Genomic DNA, 23,883 nt, shown 5'->3' with positions numbered 1-23,883 from the left:
ATAGGTGTGGGCCAAATGATCATCAGAAGCAGTCTGACAGTGGGGACCTATGACCAACAGAATTAATTTAAAACAACCATTAGCAGACAGACTGAGCAATATAGGATCTCGTTCTATTCAGGTGCAGCAAAGGGTTAACGGTTCAAAGGGCTCAGTGCCAATACCTCTATACATTGAAGAAAGCTGAAGGGAAGGGATGTTTACCTCCGTTTTGTTGGCAGCCTGGCTTCTCTTCTTGTTTTTGGATTTCTTTTTTTTCTCTTCTGTGGCAGTGGTAGAGATGGCCTTCTCCACCTTCACTGGTTCAACTACTTTCTTTTCAGGTTCCAAGGCAATGGGTGTGTGCGGTTCCTCCTCTTCAGGTGGGAGGGGCAGAGGCTCTAGATAGTAGCTTCTGGGCTTAGGCTTCAAGTGCGTGTGGTACAGGAGAAGCCTCTGCTGCTCCTCAAACCGAGACACCTTTCGATCCACCCGCACTGTCCCAAACCATCCCCATGACAGGGGAGCAGAGTGCTTTAGGCCCTCAAACAGATCCCATGGTGAAATCTTCTGCTTTGTAGACACCTGCAACCCCTAAATAAAAAGCAGAAAGTTCAGTAAAAAAAAGAAAGAAACTACGAGCAATCAAGTAAGCATAAACAACGGACAACAGTTGAACCCAATAAAAGTACATTGCATACCAAGTGCACTTACCAGGAACAAGCAACAGTTTAGTTAACTAGAGAGGCTACTTCTACAGAGATATTTGTTCTGTTAATGTTCTTTCTATGGATTCTTGTCCTGCATTTTCCTCGTCATATAGATATGTATTCCAGCGTCAGCTGCTCAGAAACTGTTTTGACAGGAGGCATAGTACGAATCGACCGTCAATCACTCTTGACTCGATCTGTAGACCACTTTCATAGTGGGGCCGGATGGGAAGGTGAGGAATCTGCGAGAGAAGAATCCATAGAATGAACATTACCGGTATGTAATTTCTCCTTCAAAAGATTGCATTCTCCCACAGATTCCTCATCAGCTAGACTACCAAAGCAGTTCAGAGGCGGGTTGAACGCCCTTAAACAAGGAAGTTCTGCAAAACCCCCCTACTGAAACAGGCGCCCAGACCAACAGCCAGACAGTAATTCTTGTTGAAAGTGTGAAACGACGACCACGTCGCTGCTCGACAACGTTCCTTACTGGAACACCTTTTTAGAAAGCAGATTATGCTGCTATGTCCCTGGTGGAATGTGCCCCGATGCTTGGTGGCAGATCTTTCCCTGCTCCCTGGTAACACTGCAATGCAGAGAGTTATCCACCTAGAAATTGTCTGTTTGACAGAACCAGACCCATACTGGAGAAAGAGAAAGCCACAAAGAGTTAGTCATTGCTTCTGAATTCGGTCGTCCTTGCCACATAAAAGCTCAGAGTCCTATTGGGGTCCACCCTGTGCAGCCTCTGTTAGGGAGAATTCTCTTATAAGGCTAATTTCCCAAACCTAGTGAGTTCCCCAGCAGCTTTGCTGGATTTTTGGGGTTTGTTTTTTTCTCCTGCTAAGAGTGAGACTCTTTTCCTCCCACTCTTAGGCATGATTTCAGGTATGTCTTTGACTTTTTGTGTGCTTATGGGCTATGGGGTCTTTTTACTCCATAGGGTAGCATCTGTTTTAGTGTATGTGTTACACAGCACCCTCAGTGCAGTAACACAGGGGTGTCAGTGACCCCCAAACATAGAATCCATACCCTGGGACGGACTACTGTCTCCCAGGGCATGTAAAGTCACCATTGACTTTACTAGTCCAAAATTGTGAACAGAACCAGCACAAACCATCATATTGTGGAAGTACTGGAAGGGGTTAATTCGATTGCCCCTGGGTCTGTTCCCAAGGGGGCACTGTCCAGTCCCCCCTTGTCGAGTTTCTGGCTGGTGGCAGTGGTTACCACGCAAATATTCCACCAGAATATTTCCTATGGGATTTTCCCATTGATTTTAAACGCACCACTTTTTGGTGCAATGTTAAAGATACCGTTGGTTTATTTATTTAATATTAAATCACTGGTTGGGTCTTTTTTGCCAGAACTCTTTTCTAAAATGGCGTTCGTGTCCGTCTCTGTAACTCCAACCAAGGTTGGGCCCTTTGTTCCACTTTTTGGCGGGCTTCTCCACAGAAGCCCTCCAACTGGTGCCACTCTGTCTGGGTTCCACAGGATGTGTGGGTGGGGGAATTGGCACCCTGGGCTGCGTTGCCTTAGCAACTCAACTCGCACTCTGTCCTGATTGGCCCGGTGGTGAGCCGCCCGGCTCACCACTTAGCAGGTATGAGTGACAGCTAGGCTGTTGAATGGGGGTTTTTCTGCATAAAAGCAGGACTTTTGGGACTGGAACTTCAGAAGTCACCACAGAACCTGAGAAATCCGAAGAGGGTAGAAGCTGAGCCATCTGCAATGACGACACCACCGGTGGAGCCCTGCTGCAACGACCTCACCACTTTCCCGACGACAAGAGAAGATCTTCTGCTGAAAGAGTCTTCTTCCTCTGAGCTGGTGGGATCAACCAGTTTGCCATTTCGCCTTCCAGGACGTCTCTTGGTCGAATCGCCCGTGCCAAGCACACCGGCGGCCGGATAGCCAAGCTTCACCACTGTGACCGCGAATACCACAGAACGCAACGTTTAACCGACAAACTCCGCGGCAGTTTCTTCCCTGGGCAGTGCACCGACTCCAAGTTTCCTCCTCGACAAGATCCTCTCTTCCCCCGGTCGAAACCACGAACTGCAACCGCTGCCAGGAACAACTGCCACCGCTGGAGCTTCCTCAACTTTAAAGGTACTGTGTTCCACCTGGCCTCCCTTTCTACAGTTTGCTAAAGGTGACCCCTAAATCCTTGGCTTTCCAACTGGGTTGGCCCCCAGACCTTCTAACTTTACCTTCTGAATCAACCCAACCTCTATTGAACATTTTTACAAAGACTTTAATACATTTCTCAACTGTGTGATCTTGGGCACATTTCACCTTGCTCCATTTAAAGTGGGCCTGGCCTATGAACATTGGCTCTACAGTAGACTCTGCCTTCTTTAACTTGTTTTGGTCTTTTAAAAGTGTTGGGAACTGTTTTATTTTCTTGACCTGCCTTTTTCTCTCCCTTTCACTTCATTATTGGAGTGCCATCTAAGTTAAGCGCTCACCTCTGTTTTGACAAAAAGTGGTGTTTTGACTTAGACTTGTCTAATAATTCTTAAGGGAGGTGTGTATACTTTTCTGATTGTGTTTTGAACTTGCTTTGATTAATAGTGCTAGTGTATTTTCTAAAGTGTGTGTTAAATAAATAATTATATACTTTTGATAATAAGCTCTGGTCAGTGTTTGCTTGCTCTACTGTTTTTAGCCCTATTGTGTATCCTCTGTATACTGCCCTACTCTTCTTGAGGGAGGTCTGACTGCTCAGCCACAGCTACCAGGTAAATCTGGGTGGTACAGACTGCTACCAATTGGGTTTACTGTTTACTCGTGTAGTCTTAATCTTCTTGCAGTGGTCCCCAAGGGAACTGCAAAGGATTCTGCCTAACAGCCTCTCCTCATTTTTGGAAGGATAATGAGGAGGATAAAACACTGGCAAATAGATGCTCTGGGACACATGCAATTCAGAGACCACTTTTAGGCAGGACTCCCGGCCGCACCTTGAGTGAGGACCAGACGAAGGGTGGCTTACAGGATGAAGCCTGCAGCTCACTTGCAGATCTTGCTTAGTGATTGCCAACAGGAAGGCAGTCTTCAAGATAAGTAGCCTGACTGTAAAAGTAATGCATTAGCTCCAATGGAGCCGTTATGCCAGGACTGGTTGAAGTAAACAAACAAAAGCAACTAGCCAATAGTCAAAATGTAGATCGTCACCAACCTCGATCCGGGAATATGTCTGCTAGATGAATGGAGAATCCACCTAGTCACCACTCCGTGCTGCCGTTACTGACTGGAGCAAGGAGTGGTCTCCAGGGAAACCCACATGGGGAATGTTAGGGAGAATTCTCATAAATGTGCCAATTCCATTTACCTTAGAGACCCCCAGCAACTTTGCTGGTTTTTGAGGACTTTTTTTTACCTGGAGAGAGTGCAAGCCTTTTTTCCCCACTCTCTCATGTGTTTTACTCTTGTGTTCTTTGATTATGGAGTTTTAGACAACTCCATAGGCATCATCTTTTCATGTGTGTCACACAATACCCTCAGTGCAGTGACACAGGGAAGCCTTCTAGGCTGTCCCAAGGTTTAAACACCTTCTCTGGGATAAACTACTGTTTCCCAGAGAATGTAAAGTTAAATTGACTTTACTAGTCTTTTTAAATTCATAGACCCAGCACACACTATCTTCCTATAGAGCGCTGGAGGGGTTACATCGTATCCCCTATGTCTTGAAACTCATGCAGCAGTCAAATGCTACCCTTCCATATCGAAAAGGCTGGTGGCAGTGGTTTTAGAACAAACTACCATGATTTTTTTCCCCCGACCGCAAACACTGGTAGCAAAACACCGGGGGAGCCATGTTTTTCAAGATGGCGTCTGAGCCCCCTTTGTTTAAACAGGTCCCAGGCTTCTTTTTTCACCATTTCTTTTTGGAAAGGTCCTTCTAGAGTTTGTCTCTGCGTGGCGCCAAACCAGCTTTGCTCCCTTCGTTCCTACGCCTTTGGCGGGCTTCAGGACTAAAGACTGCCTGTGGCGCCAGAGTGTCTAGGGTGGGCAGGAAGTGAGGGAGGTGCCCGAAACCCCTTGTGCTTAGTCTCCTAGAAGACCCAAATGCACTCTGGGTTGATTGGCTGGCTGACTGTCTGGCAAGGACAGCCAGACTCCTGGGTGAGTGGCAGCTAGGCTGGAATGAAAGGGAGAAAACTGTTTAAAAGGCGAGTCTCTTGGATTGAAAGGAAGCGTTGACCGCTGGAACGAAAGAACCGAAGACGAGCTGGAAGAGGACGGCTGCTGCAACTCCTGGACCATGGTTTGCCCGGTGAAGCCCTGCTGCAGGTCCGAATCGCCAAGTTCATCTCGACAGAGAAGCCCTTCAAGAACGACTTCTCCCTTTGAGTTGGTGGGACCAATCAACTCATAAGCCACCTGGACACCATTCCCAGAGCTGGTTGTATTTTCCTCAGTGTGCTGCAGGAAACCGAATAGCCAGGGAGGACACAAGTTTGTGTGCTTGACGACAGCTAGCGTAATCAAAGATTTGCCAGTTTGTCAGCTTTGCAATCAGTACCAACGCAGTGCAGGAGTCCCCAGACATCCTCCCTCGTGACCCCAACCACTGAGGCTCAGGAACAGCGAGATCTGCAGGAACTGCCAGGAACAGAAGTCTTCAGCTGAATCTTTTTCTTCAATATAAGGTACTGTTAAAACCTGACCGAGAGAACTTACCTTTCACTGCGAAAGTACGTGAAACTTTGGCAATTTGCAGGCTTAGTCGGCTTGTGACCCCGACATACAAACCTTTCTTCTATAAACTACTTCTGAGAACCGTGGCAAAGACTTTTCCGTTTAAACTACCAGAACTGTTTTTCTTATACAAGACTCTAGCCCATTGACTTTGGCCTAGCTATTGCATTGGAACCACTCCTCTGGTGGACTCATACTATGTGCACTGTTTAAGAAGAACTCAATTCGTTTTATTAACTTATGCCTTTTTGCTCCTACTTCAAATGCTCTGAATGCCATTTTGCTCCTCCTTCAAAGTAGTTTAAATGCCTCAGAACCTGATAGTGCGAAGTACTGTAGTATATTTGCGTGTGATATTGATTGCCTCCTTTTAGTCAATGTTTTCTAACTGACCGTGAAATAAATGAATATGTGTTTTACCAAGAAACCTTGAGTATAAGAGTCCATTTGAATACTTGTGATTGTAGACCTATGTGTAACCTCGTTCAAAGCTCACATTCCCTCTTGAGATAAACCTGGCTGCTCAGCTCGCTACCACAAACTGTGTGGTACAGCCTTCTACCAAAGGTTGGTTTTGCTTACACCTGTAGTCATAGTTGTGTGTAGTGGTACCAGAGGGCACTGCATGCAAACTTTGCTTTGCAGGGAAGAAAACCCTTGGTGGGCTGCTAGCGAGTGGAGAGTCCGGCCAGATCCCAAGGACAGACTGACAACTCTCGTATGGTTGGTAGTTTCCCCCGCAGTTTATCCGAACACCAGCTGCAAGAAAGGATCTAGGTTACTGGAAGTCTAGAAAAAATTATATTTGAAGATGTAACTATGATTCTTACCCTATGAGCTTGTGCCTGGGGTCTCAGAAGAGGAAATGCTGATATTGCTTTGTGTGGGAACCGTTGAGGTAAGAGGTGTCCCTGTTGTTGAATAGAGTTTGGTACGGAAAAGTAGCAATTAGCAAGAGAAAGCAGAATGGTACCTCAAGGGGGACGGGAACGTGCGTATCTTTCTGCTTACCGTTGAATGCGTTGAGCTTTCTCCAATAATGGCGTAGGCGTGTTCCTGTGATCTTTGTCTGCTGGCGTGTGAATAACAAGGAGAAACCTAGGCGGGCTTAGATGTGAATCAATCTTACGAGAAAATGCTTATAAGAAAGCTCATCTGTGTTCCACCCCGTGGACTGTATGTAAACCTACCCGAGACTGCCAGGCACCCGCCAACAGAGGGAGGTGTTTCTTCAATCCGCATGAGAGTTGCAAGCGATGCGGAATACGGATTAACGTTGACAGCGATAGAAGAAGACTGAACAGGAAAGTAATGAGAGAAAAGAGAATCAGTATTGAAGCAAAGTACTTCTAAATCTGGAGGCGGTTTAGGAAATGCTAGTATAGCAAAGGACACTTACTTAACGTGGGCAACTTGGAAAGTCGCAATGCATAGGCGCGTTGGATCTCGAAGCAGATAAGCAGTTCCTGTAGCTGGGGGCGTGGCGTGATAAGTATACAGTGACTGAGCCATTACAATGGTAATCGAACCTTCTGCCGCCATGTTGCAGGGAGCCGTGGACTGTGCTGCATCACGCTCGTATGCTGCACATTTAGAGCCAACAGGTAAGGAGGATGAGCGTCTTAAACAGTAAACGTGCGTTTCCTTACAGGAGCTGCCACAAAAAATGTGAGCACCAAGTTTAGGTCCCAGTAAGGAATAACAAATAGAGTAGGCGGAAACCCATTATTAAGGCCCTTCTGGTATTAAGTCATAACCAGGATTCGGAGACCTCTAAAAAAAAAAAAAAAAAAGACAACGCCGCCAAGTAGCCTTTGGCTGTATCAACTTGAAGGCCTACGAAGGCCAGTGACAAAAGGAAATCATCACTGCAGTGGTGGGACAAGCGACAGGATCTATCCTGCGTTCCCTGCCCTACGCCTCAAATCATATCCATATGCACGGGCACAAAGATTTGGTAGATGGTGTATGTGCAGCTAAAAGCACCTAAAGTACCACTTCAGAGAGGTCCCAGTCGTCATATCTCATCCTCTAACGACCCACCCATGTAGGTTGACGGATTCTGGGTTTGGGGGAGTGCCCGACCTTCCAATTGGGATAGGAGGTTCGGCCGTCGAGGCAACCAGAGAGGTGGGAAGATGGTCAAGCGTAGAAGTTCTGAATACCAGGTTCTCATCGCCCAATCTGAGGCGATCAAGATCATGCTGGCTTGAAATCTCCTCAATCTCCTGAGAACCCACGAGATGACGGGCATCGAAGAGAAAGCATAGAGGAGGTTGAAGTCACATTCCATTAGGAATGCATCTCCCAGTGCGCCTTTCGCTGGTAATTCCCTCAAGCAAAGGTGTCTGCACTTCAAGTTGAAGCTCATGGCAAACAGATCTACTGTCAGGGTACCCCACTGAGTGAAAATCTCCTTGAGAACTTCCTGACATACTTGGACAGCTGAGGCAGAGATCTGGTTCTCCAGCAAACAGAAGGGACAAGTTACTGACCTCTAACTGTTGTTCTCCAGCAGTGATTGGTTAATGACCATTGTTATACAGTTTGGAATCTTAAGAAAAGTTCTAAACTGCCTTTCATTCAAGATCCGTTCATGGATGGTCACAGCGCTTTAGAGCTCCTGTGAAGTCTGAAGAAAAACTAAAGAAATCACAGAGTACCAGTGTCAATTCATCAGAGGAAGCATGAGAAGAGAAAACTCAGATAAGTGACTGAAGTTATTTTAAAAAGCAAAACAAGCGAGGAATAGTTGTCATGTTACAATTAAGTTAGTTCACGTTCGCTTTTGGAAACTCATATTGAAGAAAAGTCAGAGACAGTTTGTTGTACAGCAAATGGAAATAAGTTCTGAAAAGGAATAGTATGTCTATGTATGATACAAGTCAATTGAACATTTGTTTTAATTGCGTTTGTTCGGGCGTTTAAAACAATATCATTCCTGCTTGTCAAAGGAACAGCTGAGTAAATAGAGATACGTATGTTTATGCATCGTGTGCTGGCCGTGTTAGAGCAAAGAACCCAGAAGCGTAAGGCGGCGTGTCCAGGAAGTTCTTTGCTGGCGTCGCGTAATACGTATCGTTCGATTCCGAGAAGGTTTCGCGTGAGGCGTTGTGCATTCCTGATCACGCGAGCGCATAAATGAAAATTGAAAACAACCTTCAATGTGAACTGTTTAAAGCAGAAATCAGCGATTTCAATCACCATATCAGCACGACCCCGTGAAAGCACGGCATTTCAGGAGGCTTGTGCGCGCATTCTAAGAGACATTCAGTGATGTACAAAGTTTTATTTTTGGAAGTAATCTTACATTCAGAAATATATTATTAAAGAAGTAACTCAAGTAATTGGACAGTTTTACAAGTACTAAAGAAGGATTGAAAAAGAGATGCAGTTACTTCTCACAAATATATGAGTTTTATGTTGCTTGAGAGATCAAATATTAAATCAGCATAAAACAAGAGGCAGCTTGCTAATAAACAGAATTCAATACAAGTTTAGTGTTCATAAACAGGAAGTTATACACTATTCAGAAGAAATCCAGATTAAACTGAAGAGATTGAACAGTTTAATCATCTACCAAAGGAAGGTTAAGTCAACTAAAGGATTAATTCCTTCAAGTGTCTCTCAGTAAATATACTGAGACTGCCAGGTAATTAAAGGGTTTTTGAAAGGTTTATATTGAACATTTTTAGAGAGAACTAATTTAGAAATTAATTCTTGCTATGTCATTTGCAGGTATCCAGAGTTCCGAGGTCTCAAGCAGTTAAGGCAGTTAAGGACTCCAGTGTTATCCTGACCGTTTGTTATTTTCTCCAAATCCCCTTTTCACCCACTCTGGTCAATCCAATAATTGTTTAATTCATTGTTGGTTATACTGGTTTGAGGGACTAGGTGGCCTATTCATCTGCTCCTGCAGGAGATTCAGCGCTGGCACCTGATAGTCTGGCATGGATTCACATGCTCATGAATATATTCCCCGTCGTCAGGCTGGGAATCCTTGGTAAAAGAAAAATCAGTTTCAGTTTCATTTCTGAACGGTCTTTCTCCTAACAACCAATCACTGAGCTCTGGGTCATACTGCGCTCAGCCAATGACTGCCCTCTACCTAAGCCCCTCCTCTGGCAGCCACCTTCAGATTTGGTAGCACGTAAAGTGGCAGTAGGACCAAGAGAAGACCCACAGAGGGGCAGGCGGGATGGTTTGCATGTGAATCCATGACAGACCCATGCTGGAGAACAACAGTTACAGGTAAGTAACTTGTTCCTTTTCCAGCACGGGGTCTGCCATGGATTCACATGCTCATGAATAAAGAATACATAGCAGTACGCACATGCACAACCAACGGAGGTGGCAAGGCTCAACATAAGCATCTCTTACCTCCTCACCAGGCTCACCTTCAAGCAAACAGGTTGTGCAGCACTGCTTGGCCGACTCTGGACTCCTCCCTGGAATCCCTGTCGACGCAGTAGAATTTCGTGAAGGTGTGCGTTGACCTCCACGTAGCAGCCCTGCAGATATCCAACAGGGGCACACCAGACAGAAACACTGTTGTAGCAGCGACCGCTCTAATAGAATGAGCTCTCGGACGGCCAGGCAGCGGTCGGTTTGCCAACCAGTGACAGGTGATACAGCTGGTGAGCCACCTGGAATTGGAAGCCTTGGACAGAGCCTTCCCATGGTTCACAGGACCAAAGTTCACAAAAAGCTGGGAGGTTTTCCAGACACTCTTTGTGCGGGCCACATAAAACTTCAGCTCTCTAGCCACATCCAGCGAGTGCAAAGTACTTTCCGCCGGCGACAAAGGCATCGGAACAAATACAGGTAACACACCAAGGGCTAGTTGAGGTGAAATTCCAAAAGAACCTTGGGCATGAAGGAGGGGTGCATTCACAGCACCACCTTTGTCTTGTGAAAAGTCAAGTAAGGCTGCTTGCATGACAGGGCCTGGATCTCACCTACTCGTCTTGCAGAGGTGATGGCCACGGGATAAGCTGTCTTCCACGACAGAAACTTAAGTGGAGCTGAAAGCATAGGTTCAAAAGGGGGCCCCCCCATGAGCCTGATCACCACATTGAGTTCCCACGCCGGGGCTGGTGACTTCACCGGCGGGAACGAGCGTAACAGTCCTTTGATGAATTCCTTCACCAGACGGTGCGATCACAAAGAAAACCGCACAGGAGATCTGGTGCGCCGTTGCAAGCAAGTCGATCTGGGGATTGCCCCATCTGAGGAAAAGGTTCTCCACTAGACCCTGCCGAAGTTCGCACTCGTGGCAAGAGCGAAGCTCAGAGAATCGGCGACCGTGTTCTTGACTCCTGCCAGATGAAACCGAATAAGGACCATCCCCTGGCCGACGGCCCAGTGCTATAAATCCTGAGCCTCTTTGGAGAGCACTGGGGATTTGGTGCCCTGCCCCCTCCTCCCACCCTGTTTCCAGATGTAAAACATTGTGGTGGTACTGTCTGTGAAGACCCGCACCACCTTGTCTGTGAGGGACGGCAGGAATGATTTGAGGGCCCAAAAAATCACCCGTAGCTCCAGAACGTTGATGTGCAACGTCTTCTCCTCTGGCAGCCACAGGCCTCTGGCATGAATACTTCCAGTGGCTCCCCATCCTTCCAGGGAAGTCTCTGTCGTGACCGTCTCCTGGTGCAGTGGAGCCTGGAAATCATCGCCTCCGTTCAGATGCGAATGCACGCCCCACCACCTTACTGCCCAACGGAACCCCTTGTCGAGCGTGATCCTGTCTTGGAAGCTTCCGGACAGCTCGATCCAACGGGCGTCGAACTCCTGCAGTGGGCGCATCCGCAACCTGCAGAGCTGGATGAGGTAAATGCATGACATGCCGAGCAGAGGCTTGATGGCCCTCACCGTGGCGATCTTCAGAGCTAACAGCCGTTGCACCTTCCCAGGATGGCTGCTACCCTCTCTTCCAACGCTGACGCCAGGCATGACACCTTGTTGAGTCGGGATCCCAGGAAAAGCGCGTCCTGCGACGCAGTCAAGCAGGACTTTGCATAATTCACTGAGAACCCTAGATCGGTCAGTAATGGGACACTCGTCGCCGTGTGGTCGACGGCGATGTCTCTTGATCTGGCCCGAATGACCCAGTCATCCAAGTAAGGGTAGACGTGGATCCCTTGTAGTCGTAGATGGGCCCCCACCGGCCCATCTTCACAGTCACTTGGTGAAGACTCTGGGCACGACTTAAGCCCGAAAGGAAGGGCCTTGAATTGGTAATGCTTCCCCTGAACGACTAAGCGCAGAAACATACAATGTCCTTTGTGAATGGGGATGTGGCGGTACACATCCTCCAGATCCAATGACGACAGTAACCAGAAACAAGTTGGCCCCAGCAAACAAGTTGGTTTCTTGGGCCGAGGAGCGGGAGGGTTGGTGGTAAGACGAGGAGACCCCACGAAACCCCTCGAAGATTGGGTAGACTTTCCTCCTGAGGACCGAAAGGACGCCCGTCACTGCTGTAGAGTGCCCTGAGCACGTGCCGTCTCCATGTTCGCCTCAGTGGCCTATAGGGACTCATTCACCGCTTTCCCGAAAATATTGTCTCCGTCAAAGGGCATGGCCAAAACCCTTGTTTGGACCTCCAGTCGAAAGTTGGTGGCCTTGAGCCAGCCACGACGGTGAAGACAAACGCCACTGCCCATCTGGCAGAAACCTGCGTCCGCTATGTCAGTGGACACCGTGATGGCGTGGTCTGACGTCACTTCGCCCTCTTGTAGAATCTCCAAAGCCTCTACCCTCTAATCGTCGGGGAGGAAGTCCAATAGAGGGGCAAGCTCAAAACACAGCTACCCGTCATAGCGTGCCACGATAGTGAGGGCATTGGCGGCCTTGATGGTCATCGCCGCATAGTAGATAACTCTCCTACCCATCGCATCTAACTTCTTCCCCTCGTTGTCAGGAGGGATGGATGCTGCCAAAGACGCCGAGCTCAACAAGTTTTTCTTGGTCGCTGAAGAAACCACAGAGTTCGGTGACGGTTGGCCCTGCAAGCACTTAGGTACAGAGTCGGGCACCCTGTACTACTTCTGTAGGCAGTCCATCTTCGCCGGGGCTGTAGAAGGGTTCTTCATGAGCGCCAGTCCTTCATCCCAAACATCATCCAGGAGCGGGACTGAAAGGATGGTCTTCCTCTTCGCCTTGCGGCGTTGGTATAAGAAGCCCTCCTTCTTCTCCTGCGGCGTGAGCTGGAAAAGCTCTGATGCTCTGGTGATCATTGCATGGAACAATCCTATCTCGTCCGCCATCGTCATCCGTGCCCGTCGTCAGTGTCTGACTCTGTCTCACCTGAACGGGGTGGTGGAGAAGGAGGTGATTGGTGGCAAGGGGGCAACGGATGCCTCTTCCTCTTCTTGTCTGGCGGTTCCTCCGTCGTCAGCGGGGGAGCAGGTGGCGGCCTCACCAGCATCTTCCTCTGTATCTCGGATACCAGCGTATGAAGGGTCGAGAGAATGTCCACTGAAAGCTCTCTAGGCAGCAGCTGAGGAGTAGGGATAGGCAGCTGGGGCGTAGGAGCAGGGTCAAGTCCCTCGTCATCCTGAGGCCCTCCGTCGCCTTCCTAGACTGTATCCTCGTCATTGCCCTCGTCGTCACCCTTGTCGCCACCCTCATCGTAGGGCACAACTGACGTCTCCCTCGTCGCTATCGCCCTCCTGGATGGTCTGGATGTAAACGAGTTCATCCTCCTCGGCAAGGGAGATATCTGTGCCCTGGAGGCCGTCAACCCCCTGCTCCCTTTTCTTGGCGTCCAGAGGGGACAGTCTCAGGGAGATGATCGGCAGCATCCTCTTCTCCGGGGTCTTCTCTATGGGCTTAAATGAAGTCTCCCTCCTGGGAGGAAGGGACACCCTTGCCGTTGGAGGAGCACCCTGTGGGTCCGACCCTGCAGCCTTCGAAAGGGACGCTACCACCACCTCGATGGAGGGCGCCGCCTTAGTCTGGTGCACGTCGGCATTCAGGGTCAGGCTAGGACCCTTGTCCTGCTTGGCCTTCATGGTCGACCCGGACACCTTGTCGGGCTTGACCTTCTCCTTAGGGGTCGGGGCAGACCCTCGATTCTTCTCCGCCGAGGGTAGACCAGATGCTGTACCCTGTTTGGTCTTCTTTTTGGTCGTCTCCGGGGGCCACCTTCAGCTTGCCCTGGTGATCAGACTTCCTCTTGGATGAAGATCCAGAGCGTTGACTGGAGACCGATGTAGCTGGGCATGTCGAAGGCGCCCTGACCGGCGTGGAGCCGGCCGCAACGGTAGCCGACTCACAAGGCTTGACCTTTTGTTGGACCCCAGGCGGGAGGGGAACCTCAAAGGACTTAGAAGCCCGCTCAGGTTTCCCGTATCCGGGAGAGGCATGCCCCTGGGAACCACCTGGTGCAGAAGCCTTGGCCTGCAGCCACTCTTCCAGCCGTTGACACTGATCCTTCAACGTGCGTTTTGAGAGTTCAAGGCAAAACGTACAATCCTCCTCCTTATGCGTTGGGTACAGGCAGTACAGGTACTGGGAATGTTTGTCCATGTAAACATTCCGCAAACCGCAGTAGTAGCAAAGCTTGAACAGGGAAGAGGAATGCTGCTTCTCGTCCGACATGACCCACGCGGTGTAGGACTGAATAATCTTCTGGAAGCTTCCACGAAGAAACTCAATGAAATCCGCCCTTGAGGAGCGCTCAAGAATCCAAAAAACGGGTCCCTGTTAATCAGAAGGATGATCGATGGAGCACAAGGACTGGATTGACCGAAAATTCAGTAAAACTCTTCCAAAAATTGAAAATCGCAGTAAAAGCTTTAGAACTAAACTCAAGGCCTCCAAACACTTGAGTGGCTTAGGTAGAGGGCAGTCATTGATTGGTTGTTAGGAGAAACACAGTTCAGAAATGAAACAAACTGATTTATCTTTTACCGAGGATTCCCAGCCTGACGACGGGGAATATTCTTGAGCATGTGAATCCATGCTAGACCCCATGCTGGAGGACCATAATTGCAGCACCTCATTGCAAAGGGGTAGAGACCAAACGCCCCGCTGTTTGTTGAGTTAGTGCATAGCCCTTCTGCCATAACGAGAACATGTTTCCCTATGAGAGAGGGCACAAAGGCTATCAGGGCTAACTTGATAACCTGCAGCTCCAACCTGTTGATATGGCACCGGCTCTCCATCGGTGACCAAAGGATGCTTACCTGCAGATCCCCCACAGCGAGCGACCCAACCCTTCAACAACCCATCCGTGACCACTTGGGCCTGGGTCCACGGAGGCCAAAACGGTTCCCCCATCGTTTTCTGTTTGCCCACCAAGACAGGTCACTGGCCACTGACCTTGACACTGTGAGGATGGCGTTCATGGCATTGAAGTACTGGAACCACTGACCTCTCAGTAGCCACTGCAGATAGCGCATGCACAGCCTGGACTCTGGCACAAGAAAAATGCACCACTGCCATGTGCTTGGTGAAGAAGCTGGGCACAGAGGTTAGCCCAAAGGGGAGCACCATGAATTGGTAATGAGTGTCCCCTATAACGAATCTTAGGAAGCATGCAAAAAACAAGGGGGAAAGGGGTCCTTGGAGTCCCTCTGCCGGACATTTGTCCCGATTACGAGATACTCACCCAGAGTCTGAACCCAGACCTGATGCTTCCACCACCCTCTCAACTGTCCTGTGGTATTGGGCATTACTGTTAGGAAAGCTTTCTCTTGAAACTAATTTTCCTCCACATTTTATGGACGCCCGCCCCCCCCCCCTTTTTTTTTAAATGTGCACTTTGTCCTTACTTTATGCTGTGATGTGAAGCCTTCAGCTTCACTCCACTGGCCTTTTGCTCATGTGTTACGGGGAAATTGACTAGTCCTTCAGGCTTTCAGCACTGGGGAAACTAGGCTTCCCTTAGTCTTGTAACTTTGTTGTCTATGTGGGTAGCTTTTTAACATTGCAAAATGCATCATTCAATGCAGTGCAAGGGGGATTCTTTTGTATGGCCCTAGACAACACCCAGAGGATTGGGTTTCAGCTTTGCCATATTTACAACATTTGACTAAAAACTGTGGCTAGTGTCCCAACATCAACGTGCCAAAAGGTTTTTTCTTGTTCTTGGTCCTTTTGTTTGTTGGCCTTCTTCCTGCCTTGCCAGGTCAGGAAATTACTTTTTGGTTATGCATGAAAGCCTTGTCTTTATCATGGGCTTGTGCAGGGCATGTGTGATGCAAGCCAGGCAGTGGGTTGGGACTGGCTGGTCCCAATACACAAACTGGTTTCTGTATGTCTGGAGTGTATGTAGGAGTTTCACCAAGAGGTGTATGTGATGGGCAGATCTTCCATTGGTTGGGCTGTGTATAAGAAGAGGAGTCCGGCAGCCATTCCCCAGAGATCCGGTGACGAACCAAGTATCCTGCATAGCCAAGAAGACTTCAGAAAACCCGTAGACCGATCCTGAGACGGTCTGGCGAACAACGTTTGCTGCAGTCCCTGTGGGGCCCAGGCTAGCTAGTGATCTTAGAAGACCTTCATCGGTGCTTCGTCCGTAGTAGTGTTGGGAACAACCATTCTCAGCTTCATCTGGTAACCCAACAAGTTGGAGCCTTCAGAGCCTTTGGAAGTGTCCCTGAGCCATCCCATTGGACTGAACAGCTCCAGTTTGGGCTATCTCGATAGCAGAAACGTTGCTCTGTGTTTCAGCTTGGAACTCGAGGTGTCGTCAGCTTGTTCAGCAATATTCCTTCCTGCGAAATTATGACAGCTTAGCATCAACGGGGAACGAGATAGAGGCCAGACTTTGACCGCCAGATCTGTGTCCCCTGCTGTCAGGCAACAGTGACCATCCCTGAAACTGGCGTTCTTGCATCTGGTCGACCATCCTGAAGAGTCCTGGATCGGTGCCTGCTGCATTGTTTGTCAAGAAGGGGTTGCACAAAGCTCCTGTACCCGACCACTCTTCTTCAACCGGAACCAACAGCGGGAAACCTGACCCCAGGCGACCATCCAATGACCTGCCAAGTCTGGGGGGAAAACCAGAATATGGGTAGTATGTTGTAACAATACCCACCTTCTCCCTCGCCGCCATCTCCACCCTTGAAAAGTTAAAATACATTTTTTTACTTTTGCAATTGTTTGGCTTTGGCAAAACCTGTTGCTGAAAGCTCTGCGAAAGCCGGGAACAGTCTTATTCACTAGAATACGCCCTTATCTGACTTTTGGAACCTTCCTCACATCCACAGAACCCTCCTCTTAACTTTCTCCCACTCCCTAAAACTATTGGAACATTTGTGGACTTTTCGGCACGAGGCTTAGAGATGGACTTTACAAGTTAGGGCTGATAATTTTGTGGACTGTTGGTGTAATAATGATTTACTTCCCTTTCAGGTATTGGGTGGGTAAACTGAATGTTTTACACTAACTCACTGGGATTGTATATTTACTATTTATTATTGTGTGATATTACTATATTAGTCATTTTTCATAGTGTGTTCTTGGCCATAAATGAGTGTAATCTGTGATTGCGCACTATGTTAGACTCATTGTGGACCCCTTACCACTCTCACTCGCTCACTCACTCACTCCTGAGACTAAGCCTGGACCACGCTCCTTGGTACTTTGATTGGTTTGGCACAGCTCCCAGAGTTGTCCTATTCACTGTTGGCCTCCTAAAATCTGTCCACCAGCTCAGAGTTTAGAAATCCATGTCCGGTTTGTTGAATGTCTCGGTCAGGAGAGGCATCCAGATTACTAGCATCATGGAGCCCTTCTGCAAGAGCAACCAAATCAGTCTGGTCGCCAAAGTAGTCATCTCCGCCGGCCCTTCACCCAGAGGCCCGAAGCCAAAAGGTACCTGATCCCAGACATTGTCGAAAATCTACCTTATCGCATGAAGTCAAATGTTAGGAAAGATTTCCCTTTACAGCACCTTTCCTTCCAATTGTATGAACTCCCAAACTTTTAGCTTTCTATTTTTGAGTCTGACCTGCCCTTTGGCATTTGCTCATTTGTCATGGGGAAACTGACATGTTCTTCATGCTGTTAGTACTAGGAAACATTGTTTCCCTTAGTTTTGTTACTAACGTTTTATGCTTGTACAATGCAGTAGAATGGGGTACACTTTTTGGTTTGCCCTAGACTAACACTTGTTACTCTAGGTGTGCCTAAGGGGCAAGCTGGTGGCAGCAGGGACTTTAGCTGTACAGCGTTTACCACATTTGGCTACCAACTGTGGCTAGCGCCCAAAAATGGCCGGGGGACATGGTTTTTGTTTGTCCTCTGGCCCTCGTGTCTCTAACCTTTCTTCCTGGGCTGTGAGGCCAAGAAAATCCATATATGCACTTCCATCAGAGGCTTATGCAGACTATTGCAGGGCTAGGTGTGCTGCCAGAAAGTGGATGGTTACTGTCTGGTCCGAATCCACACAATGGTTTCAGTATGGTATTCATGAGTTGTACCACGGGGGGGGGGGGGGGGGGGGGGGGGGTGTGTGTGTGTGTGTGTGTGTGTGTGTGTGTGTGTGTGTGTGTGTGTGTGTGTGTGTGTGTGTGTGTGTGTGTGTGTGTGTGTGTGTGTGTGTGTGTGTGTGTGTGTGTGTGTGTGTGTGTGTGTGTGTGTGTGTGTGTGTGTGTGTGTGTGTGTGTGTGTGTGTGTGTGTGTGTGTGTGTGTGTGTGTGTGTGTGTGTGTGTGTGTGTGTGTGTGTGTGTGTGTGTGTGTGTGTGTGTGTGTGTGTGTGTGTGTGTGTGTGTGTGTGTGTGTGTGTGTGTGTGTGTGTGTGTGTGTGTGTGTGTGTGTGTGTGTGTGTGTGTGTGTGTGTGTGTGTGTGTGTGTGTGTGTGTGTGTGTGTGTGTGTGTGTGTGTGTGTGTGTGTGTGTGTGTGTGTGTGTGTGTGTGTGTGTGTGTGTGTGTGTGTGTGTGTGTGTGTGTGTGTGTGTGTTCAGAGTTTCAGCTCTTACCTGCCTTTTTGGATAAGAAGAGGACCCCCTGCACCGAAATCTGGAGAGATCCAGGAAGAAACCAAATAAGGCAAGTATCCTATCAAGCTGCATTCTGTCCAGCTGCAAAACCCACAAGGAGACCGGAGACCAGCTGGAATAAGGCCTGGCGACCAACTTCTGCTGCTGTACTGGAAGGGCCCTGTCTTGTAGTTGATCTTCAGCAGTCCTGCAAGGGGACCTGCAACCCACTGAAGTGGAGGGGGTGGGGGGGACATCCATTCTCAAAGTCAGCCCGGAGAATTGCAAAGAAGACCCTTTGGACGTGCCCCTGACCGCCCAGTGTCTGAGCAGCTCAGAGTTTGGGCTATCGTGCTGCAGACGTCGCCGTTTCGAGTTGAGGCCTGTAACTTGAGGGATCACCAGCTTATGCCAAGAGAGTCACCTCTGCTAAATTCTGCGTTTCTACCATCAAGGGGACCCAAGATAGGAGGCAAAGTCTGATCATGGCAAGTGTGCCTCCTGCGTCGCCATGCTTCGGTGGCCGCCGCCTGAAACCGCTTTCTTTCCTGCATCCTGTGGTAAGAGGGACCCCTGCATCGAATTCTTCTGCATTCTCGAACCTGAAGACCTTGCACCAGCATTTGTTGCCGGCCAGAGAAGTGTTCAAACCTGCAACGCCTGGGCATCAAGGGCTGAAGCTTATGGCAGGAAAAGTGACCTCGGACCCTCTTCAAAGACCTGCCAAGTCCTACAAAGAATTAGATTACGGGGGGTGAGTTGTAACAATACTTACCTGAACCCCCCTAGTTCCCTTTTTTACAGTTTGGTAACTTGGGGGGTGTGCTGTTGCGCATGCACGCAATGGCCGCCTAACTGTAGAGCTCCGATCCGGACCACATCCTGATAAAGAAAATTTTCCGTTTAACTTCCAGAACTGCTTTAGCCCATACAAGACTTTAGCCCATTGACTTTGGCCTAACCTATTGCATTGAATCAACTCTTCTGGTGAGTAACAAAGGCGTAAGAACAAAGGGACCAAACCTGGTTTGGCGCGCAGAGACAAACTCTAGAAGGACCTTTCCAAAAAGAAATGGCGAAAAGACGACCGGGACCTGTCTAAACAAAGGGGGCTCAGACGCCATCTTGAAAATCATGGCTCCTGTGATTTTTAGCTACCGATGTTCGCAGTTGGGAAAAATCATGGTAGTTCGTTGGAAAACCACTGCCACCAGCCATTTCGATAGGAAAGGGTAGCATTTGACTGGTACATGAGTTTCTAGACATAGGGGATTCTAAGTAACCCCTCCAGCACTCTATAGGAAGATAGTGTGCGCTGGGTCTAGGAATTTAAAAAGACTAGTAAAGTCAATTTAACTTTACATTCTCTGGGAAACAGTATTTTATCCCAGAGAAGGCATTTAAACCTTGGAACAGCCTAAAATGCTTCCCTGTGTCACTGCACTGTGGGTGCTGTGTGACATACCTGAAAAGATGATGCCTATGGAGTGGTCTAAAACTCCATAATCAAAAGAAATAAACACAGAAAACAAACAGAATGAAAAAGTCCAAAGCCCCAGAGTTTAGCAAAAGAGCTGGAGGGCTCTAAGGTAGAGGGTTATTAGCACATTTATGAGAATTCTAATATATAATATGTACAGAAGTAAAGGGAAATTGTCTTTACTTATATTTGTAACTTTCTAAACCCAGCACACACTATTTTACAATAGGGTGCTGGAGGGATTTAGTATCCTTTTTGTCTAGCTTCTCATGTAACATTTTTATGTTACCCTTTCCTTGATGAATGGCTGGTGGCAGTGGTTTACTTTTTACTACCATTATTACTACCATTCACAGCCACGGTAAAGCACCCAGATATGCCATTTTTGTCAAAATGGCCCCTGTCGTCTTTTTTCAACATTTCTTTGTGGAAAGGTCCTTCTTAAGATTTACTCTGCGCGCCAAACCAGGTTTGGTCCCTTTGTTCATTTTGCCTTTGGCGGGATTCCCGTGTGAAGCCCGCCTCTGGCTCCAGGGTGTTTGGCGGGGGCAGGAATGAGGGAGATGCCCGAAACTCCCTGTGCTTAGTCTCCTAGGAGACAGGAATGCACTCTTAGGTGATTGGCTGGCTGGCTCTCCGGTAAAGACAGCCACCCTACTGGGTGACAGCTAGGCTGGAATGAATGGGAGAAACCTGCATAAAAGGCTAAGCGTTTTTTTGACTTGGAAGGCAGAGTTGACCACTGGACGAAGGAATCCGAAGAACTTGAAGAAGAGGACTGCTGCAACTCCTGGACCGTTGGTTTGCCCGGTGAAGCCCTGCTGTTGTGTTGAAACTCTAAATTCGTATCGACAGTGAAGCCCCTGCAAGGACGACTTCTCCCTTTCGAGTTGGTTTGACCAATAAACTCTGAAGTAAGCCACCTGGACATCCTCTTGGAGCTGGTTGAAATTCCACTGCAGTTGCTGCTGTAACCGACTCCCAGGATGCAGGACTGACCGAGCCTGAGCCCCCTCGACAGAGTGCGGGACCCCAGATGCAAGGAGAGCCGATCGACAGCCAGGAACCACAGTGGTGCTATTTGCGGTAGACGCGAAGAGCTGAAACACCGAAGTGCCACTTGTTTGAAAATTGCCGGTTGCGGTCGGTGACCATCCCATTACAGTGCAGGAGTCCCCAGACGTCCTCTGTCTTGTTACCACGACTGAGGCCCAGAAACTGCAGAGCTGTACAGTAATAGAAATCACCTGCTGCACCGTTCGTTAACCTAAAGGTACTGTAAAGTCTGAGAGAACTTGCCTCTTGTTGTGCTGCCTTGCTTGTCCTAGTTGGACACTTGTCTCGGTTGCTCTTGTAGAGTTGCTTGCAGCTTCTCAACCTCAAAGTCTAATCAGCTTGTGGCCCTACTTTGATTTCCTCTATTCTACAAAGACTTTTTAAACATTGTGAAAGACTTTCTACTTACCTGCAAGAAGTGCTTCAGTTCATCTGGACTTTTGCTAACTTAACATTGGCTGGCCTGGCTCCCTGAATGACTCTTCTCTTCCTTGCTTAGGTGTTTTGCCTTACTTCCAGGAAAGGGTTAATTGACTTTGCAATGGGGGGTTATTTTGAAAGTAGTTACCTGCTTAAGGATAACTGTTTGAATACTTCTGTTATTGTGAACCCTCTTTTCTTAAACACTCCTCTCAAGGATATTCCAAATGCAACAGTGATATATTAATGTCAACAGCACCCTAACTATTGAAGTCAACTGAGGGTGTAGGTAGGTGGCATGTGTGCCATCCCAAATGGGTATTTGCTGATTTAGAAAACTAAGAGTGTGTATTTTTGGAGTTTATTTGTGTGTTGTTTTATATTGCTCCCTTCTGAAGACGGCTTATTCTAACTGATTGTTAAATTAATCATTGTTTAATAATAATGGTTTAATCAAGAAACCTTGTGTGTAAGAGTTTATTTGAAAACTTGTCATTGTGAATCTCTGTGTAACTCCCAAACAACTCACATTGACCCCTCTTTAGATAGGCCTGGCTACTCGACTACACTACCAACCTGTGTAGTACAGACTTATACCAAAGGTTGGGATCCTATTGCTAGGTGGTCAGGGTTGTTGTAGTGCACCCAAAGGGTACTGCATACAATCTTGCCTAACACTCTGCAGACATGTTAGGCCGCGGGCCAGGCGGGTGCCCCCCCTTCCTGAGCTACACGCGAAAGGCTGACCACTGAACAGAGTACACACCTTCACCGCACAGAATACAGTGAAATATAGTCAACACTAAGTATGCAACCACACAATATAAATCTGCATAAACATTACGGTCGGCCTGTGGCAAATAACCCAGTAGCACAAAGGCTCGTCGATCCATCTCACGGAACCCAGAATTTTGCCAATACACAGCGACCTATTAATAATGACGAAGGACTCTGGGGCTAATAAGAAGGGGCCGATGGACTCTACAAACTCCCAAATCATGGCAGCGACAGCAACGACCTCATCAACCACCGAAACCTCAACGGCCACAGCCAACTCCAGGGACGACTATCTACAGGCCACTATGCAAAATATATAAACGTAAAGTTGGATGATATCGTAGCCAATATTGGATCGCTGAAGGCGAGACTGGACAAAGAAAGCTCTCGTATAACGGAAACCGAGTCAAGTATAAGCACAAATGAAGACACGATTGGTTAACACAGTCACAACATTGCACAACTGAAAGAGGAACTCTGTAAAATGCGGGCCAAATGTGCCGATTTGGAGTCCAGATCCAGGAGAAACAACACCCGAATAGTCAGAGTTGCAGAATCCTCGAGTTAAGGTCCGATGGAGGTTCACGTTGAGGCTCTCCTAAAATCCCTCTTCAGAACAGTCTCGTTCTCAGACCATTTTCTGGTGGAAAGAGCACACCACTCTCTGGCCCCCAAGCCTAAACCTGGTGCTCCACCCCGTACCATCATCGCACAATTGCTACACTACACAGATAGAGACACGATCCTTAGATTATCCAGAGAGATGGTAACACTGCACTACAAAGAGAACAACATACACATTTACCCTGACTTTGCTGCAGGAATACAGGCTCAAAGGAGATCCTATAAACCAGTGAAGCTGCAACTTCGACTACACCCGATCCCATACGCCCATATCTTCTCAGCCAAAATGCGAATACAGCATGGCAGCAGAGCGCACTTCTTTGAGAATCCTGCGGCAGCAATGGATAATATTGAAGCTTCCATCCTCTTATCACCATGCGAACACGGAGCAGACCAGAACATGAAGCCACGACCCAAAGATGAAAGGGGAGACCCAGCAGACTGAATGTTGTAGACTGTGATATCCTTTTAGATTTGTTGAATTGAAGTGTCAATGGGTGGCACCTTTGTTTTTGTTAAGACTAGATCGAGGGTGACCGGCTGTGGTGGGTATGTAGCTGCAGCATATGCACCTCAGGAAGGTTCCACAAGTTAAGGGGGAAACATTGTATCAGGGTTGATGGTACGGTTGGGGGTGGGTGGAAAGTTTTGAAACAGTCAGCTTCCAATGCGCCAGTTGGAAAGGAGCTGAGGGGCAGAGGATGAGACCGAGTGGGGGGAGTTAAAAGTTAAAAAATGTATGGTCATGACGCTATGAACACTGAATATTATGAGTGCGCTTAAAGGCAGCGATGCATATGGAAATTACAAATGGTATATACTATACACACTGGCAAAGGGTTGAGAATTAAACTTAAATTAGAATATACAGGGCCTTAACAACCCTGGGAAAGCTAAAAATGTGGGTGCATATGTCACACGGCACAACCCACATATACTAATGCTTCAGAAGACACAGGCGTTACAAAAAGTCAATACCAACCTTCTTACCAGCTGGGGCCCTATCCGATACTACACCAAATATTCCACACAGGCAAGGGGGGGTCTTAACGCTTATCCATCCATCGTTAGGTTTTCAATATACGAGAAGTAAAACAGATCCCCAGGGATCTGTGTGGGGGGGGTGGGGAGGTGGCCGGGCACTCAGTGGTTCTAGTAAACACATACGGCCCTAATGTAGATGACCCTGAATTC

At 48.1% G+C, this 23,883-nt stretch overlaps 1 protein-coding gene across 5 annotated transcripts in view; it reads right to left on the bottom strand.

The window, feature by feature from the left end:
- The window catches only part of MED12 (mediator complex subunit 12), a 1,704,158-nt gene that overhangs the window by 376,085 nt on the left and 1,304,190 nt on the right, over positions 1–23,883 (bottom strand). For all 5 annotated transcript variants that reach the window (XM_069612388.1, XM_069612385.1, XM_069612387.1 and 2 more), the window contains exon 36: positions 205–573. In XM_069612388.1, the coding sequence (XP_069468489.1) occupies positions 205–573 (369 nt within the window). The remainder of the gene's footprint in view (positions 1–204; positions 574–23,883) is intronic.

The sequence above is a fragment of the Ambystoma mexicanum genome, chromosome 5p, assembly GCF_040938575.1.
Source record: "Ambystoma mexicanum isolate Mex_15411 chromosome 5p, UKY_AmexF1_1, whole genome shotgun sequence".
NCBI classification, from domain to species: domain Eukaryota; kingdom Metazoa; phylum Chordata; class Amphibia; order Caudata; family Ambystomatidae; genus Ambystoma; species Ambystoma mexicanum.
The sequence above is the reverse complement of the archived record's forward strand: the minus strand, read 5'-3'. Positions and strand labels throughout refer to the sequence as shown.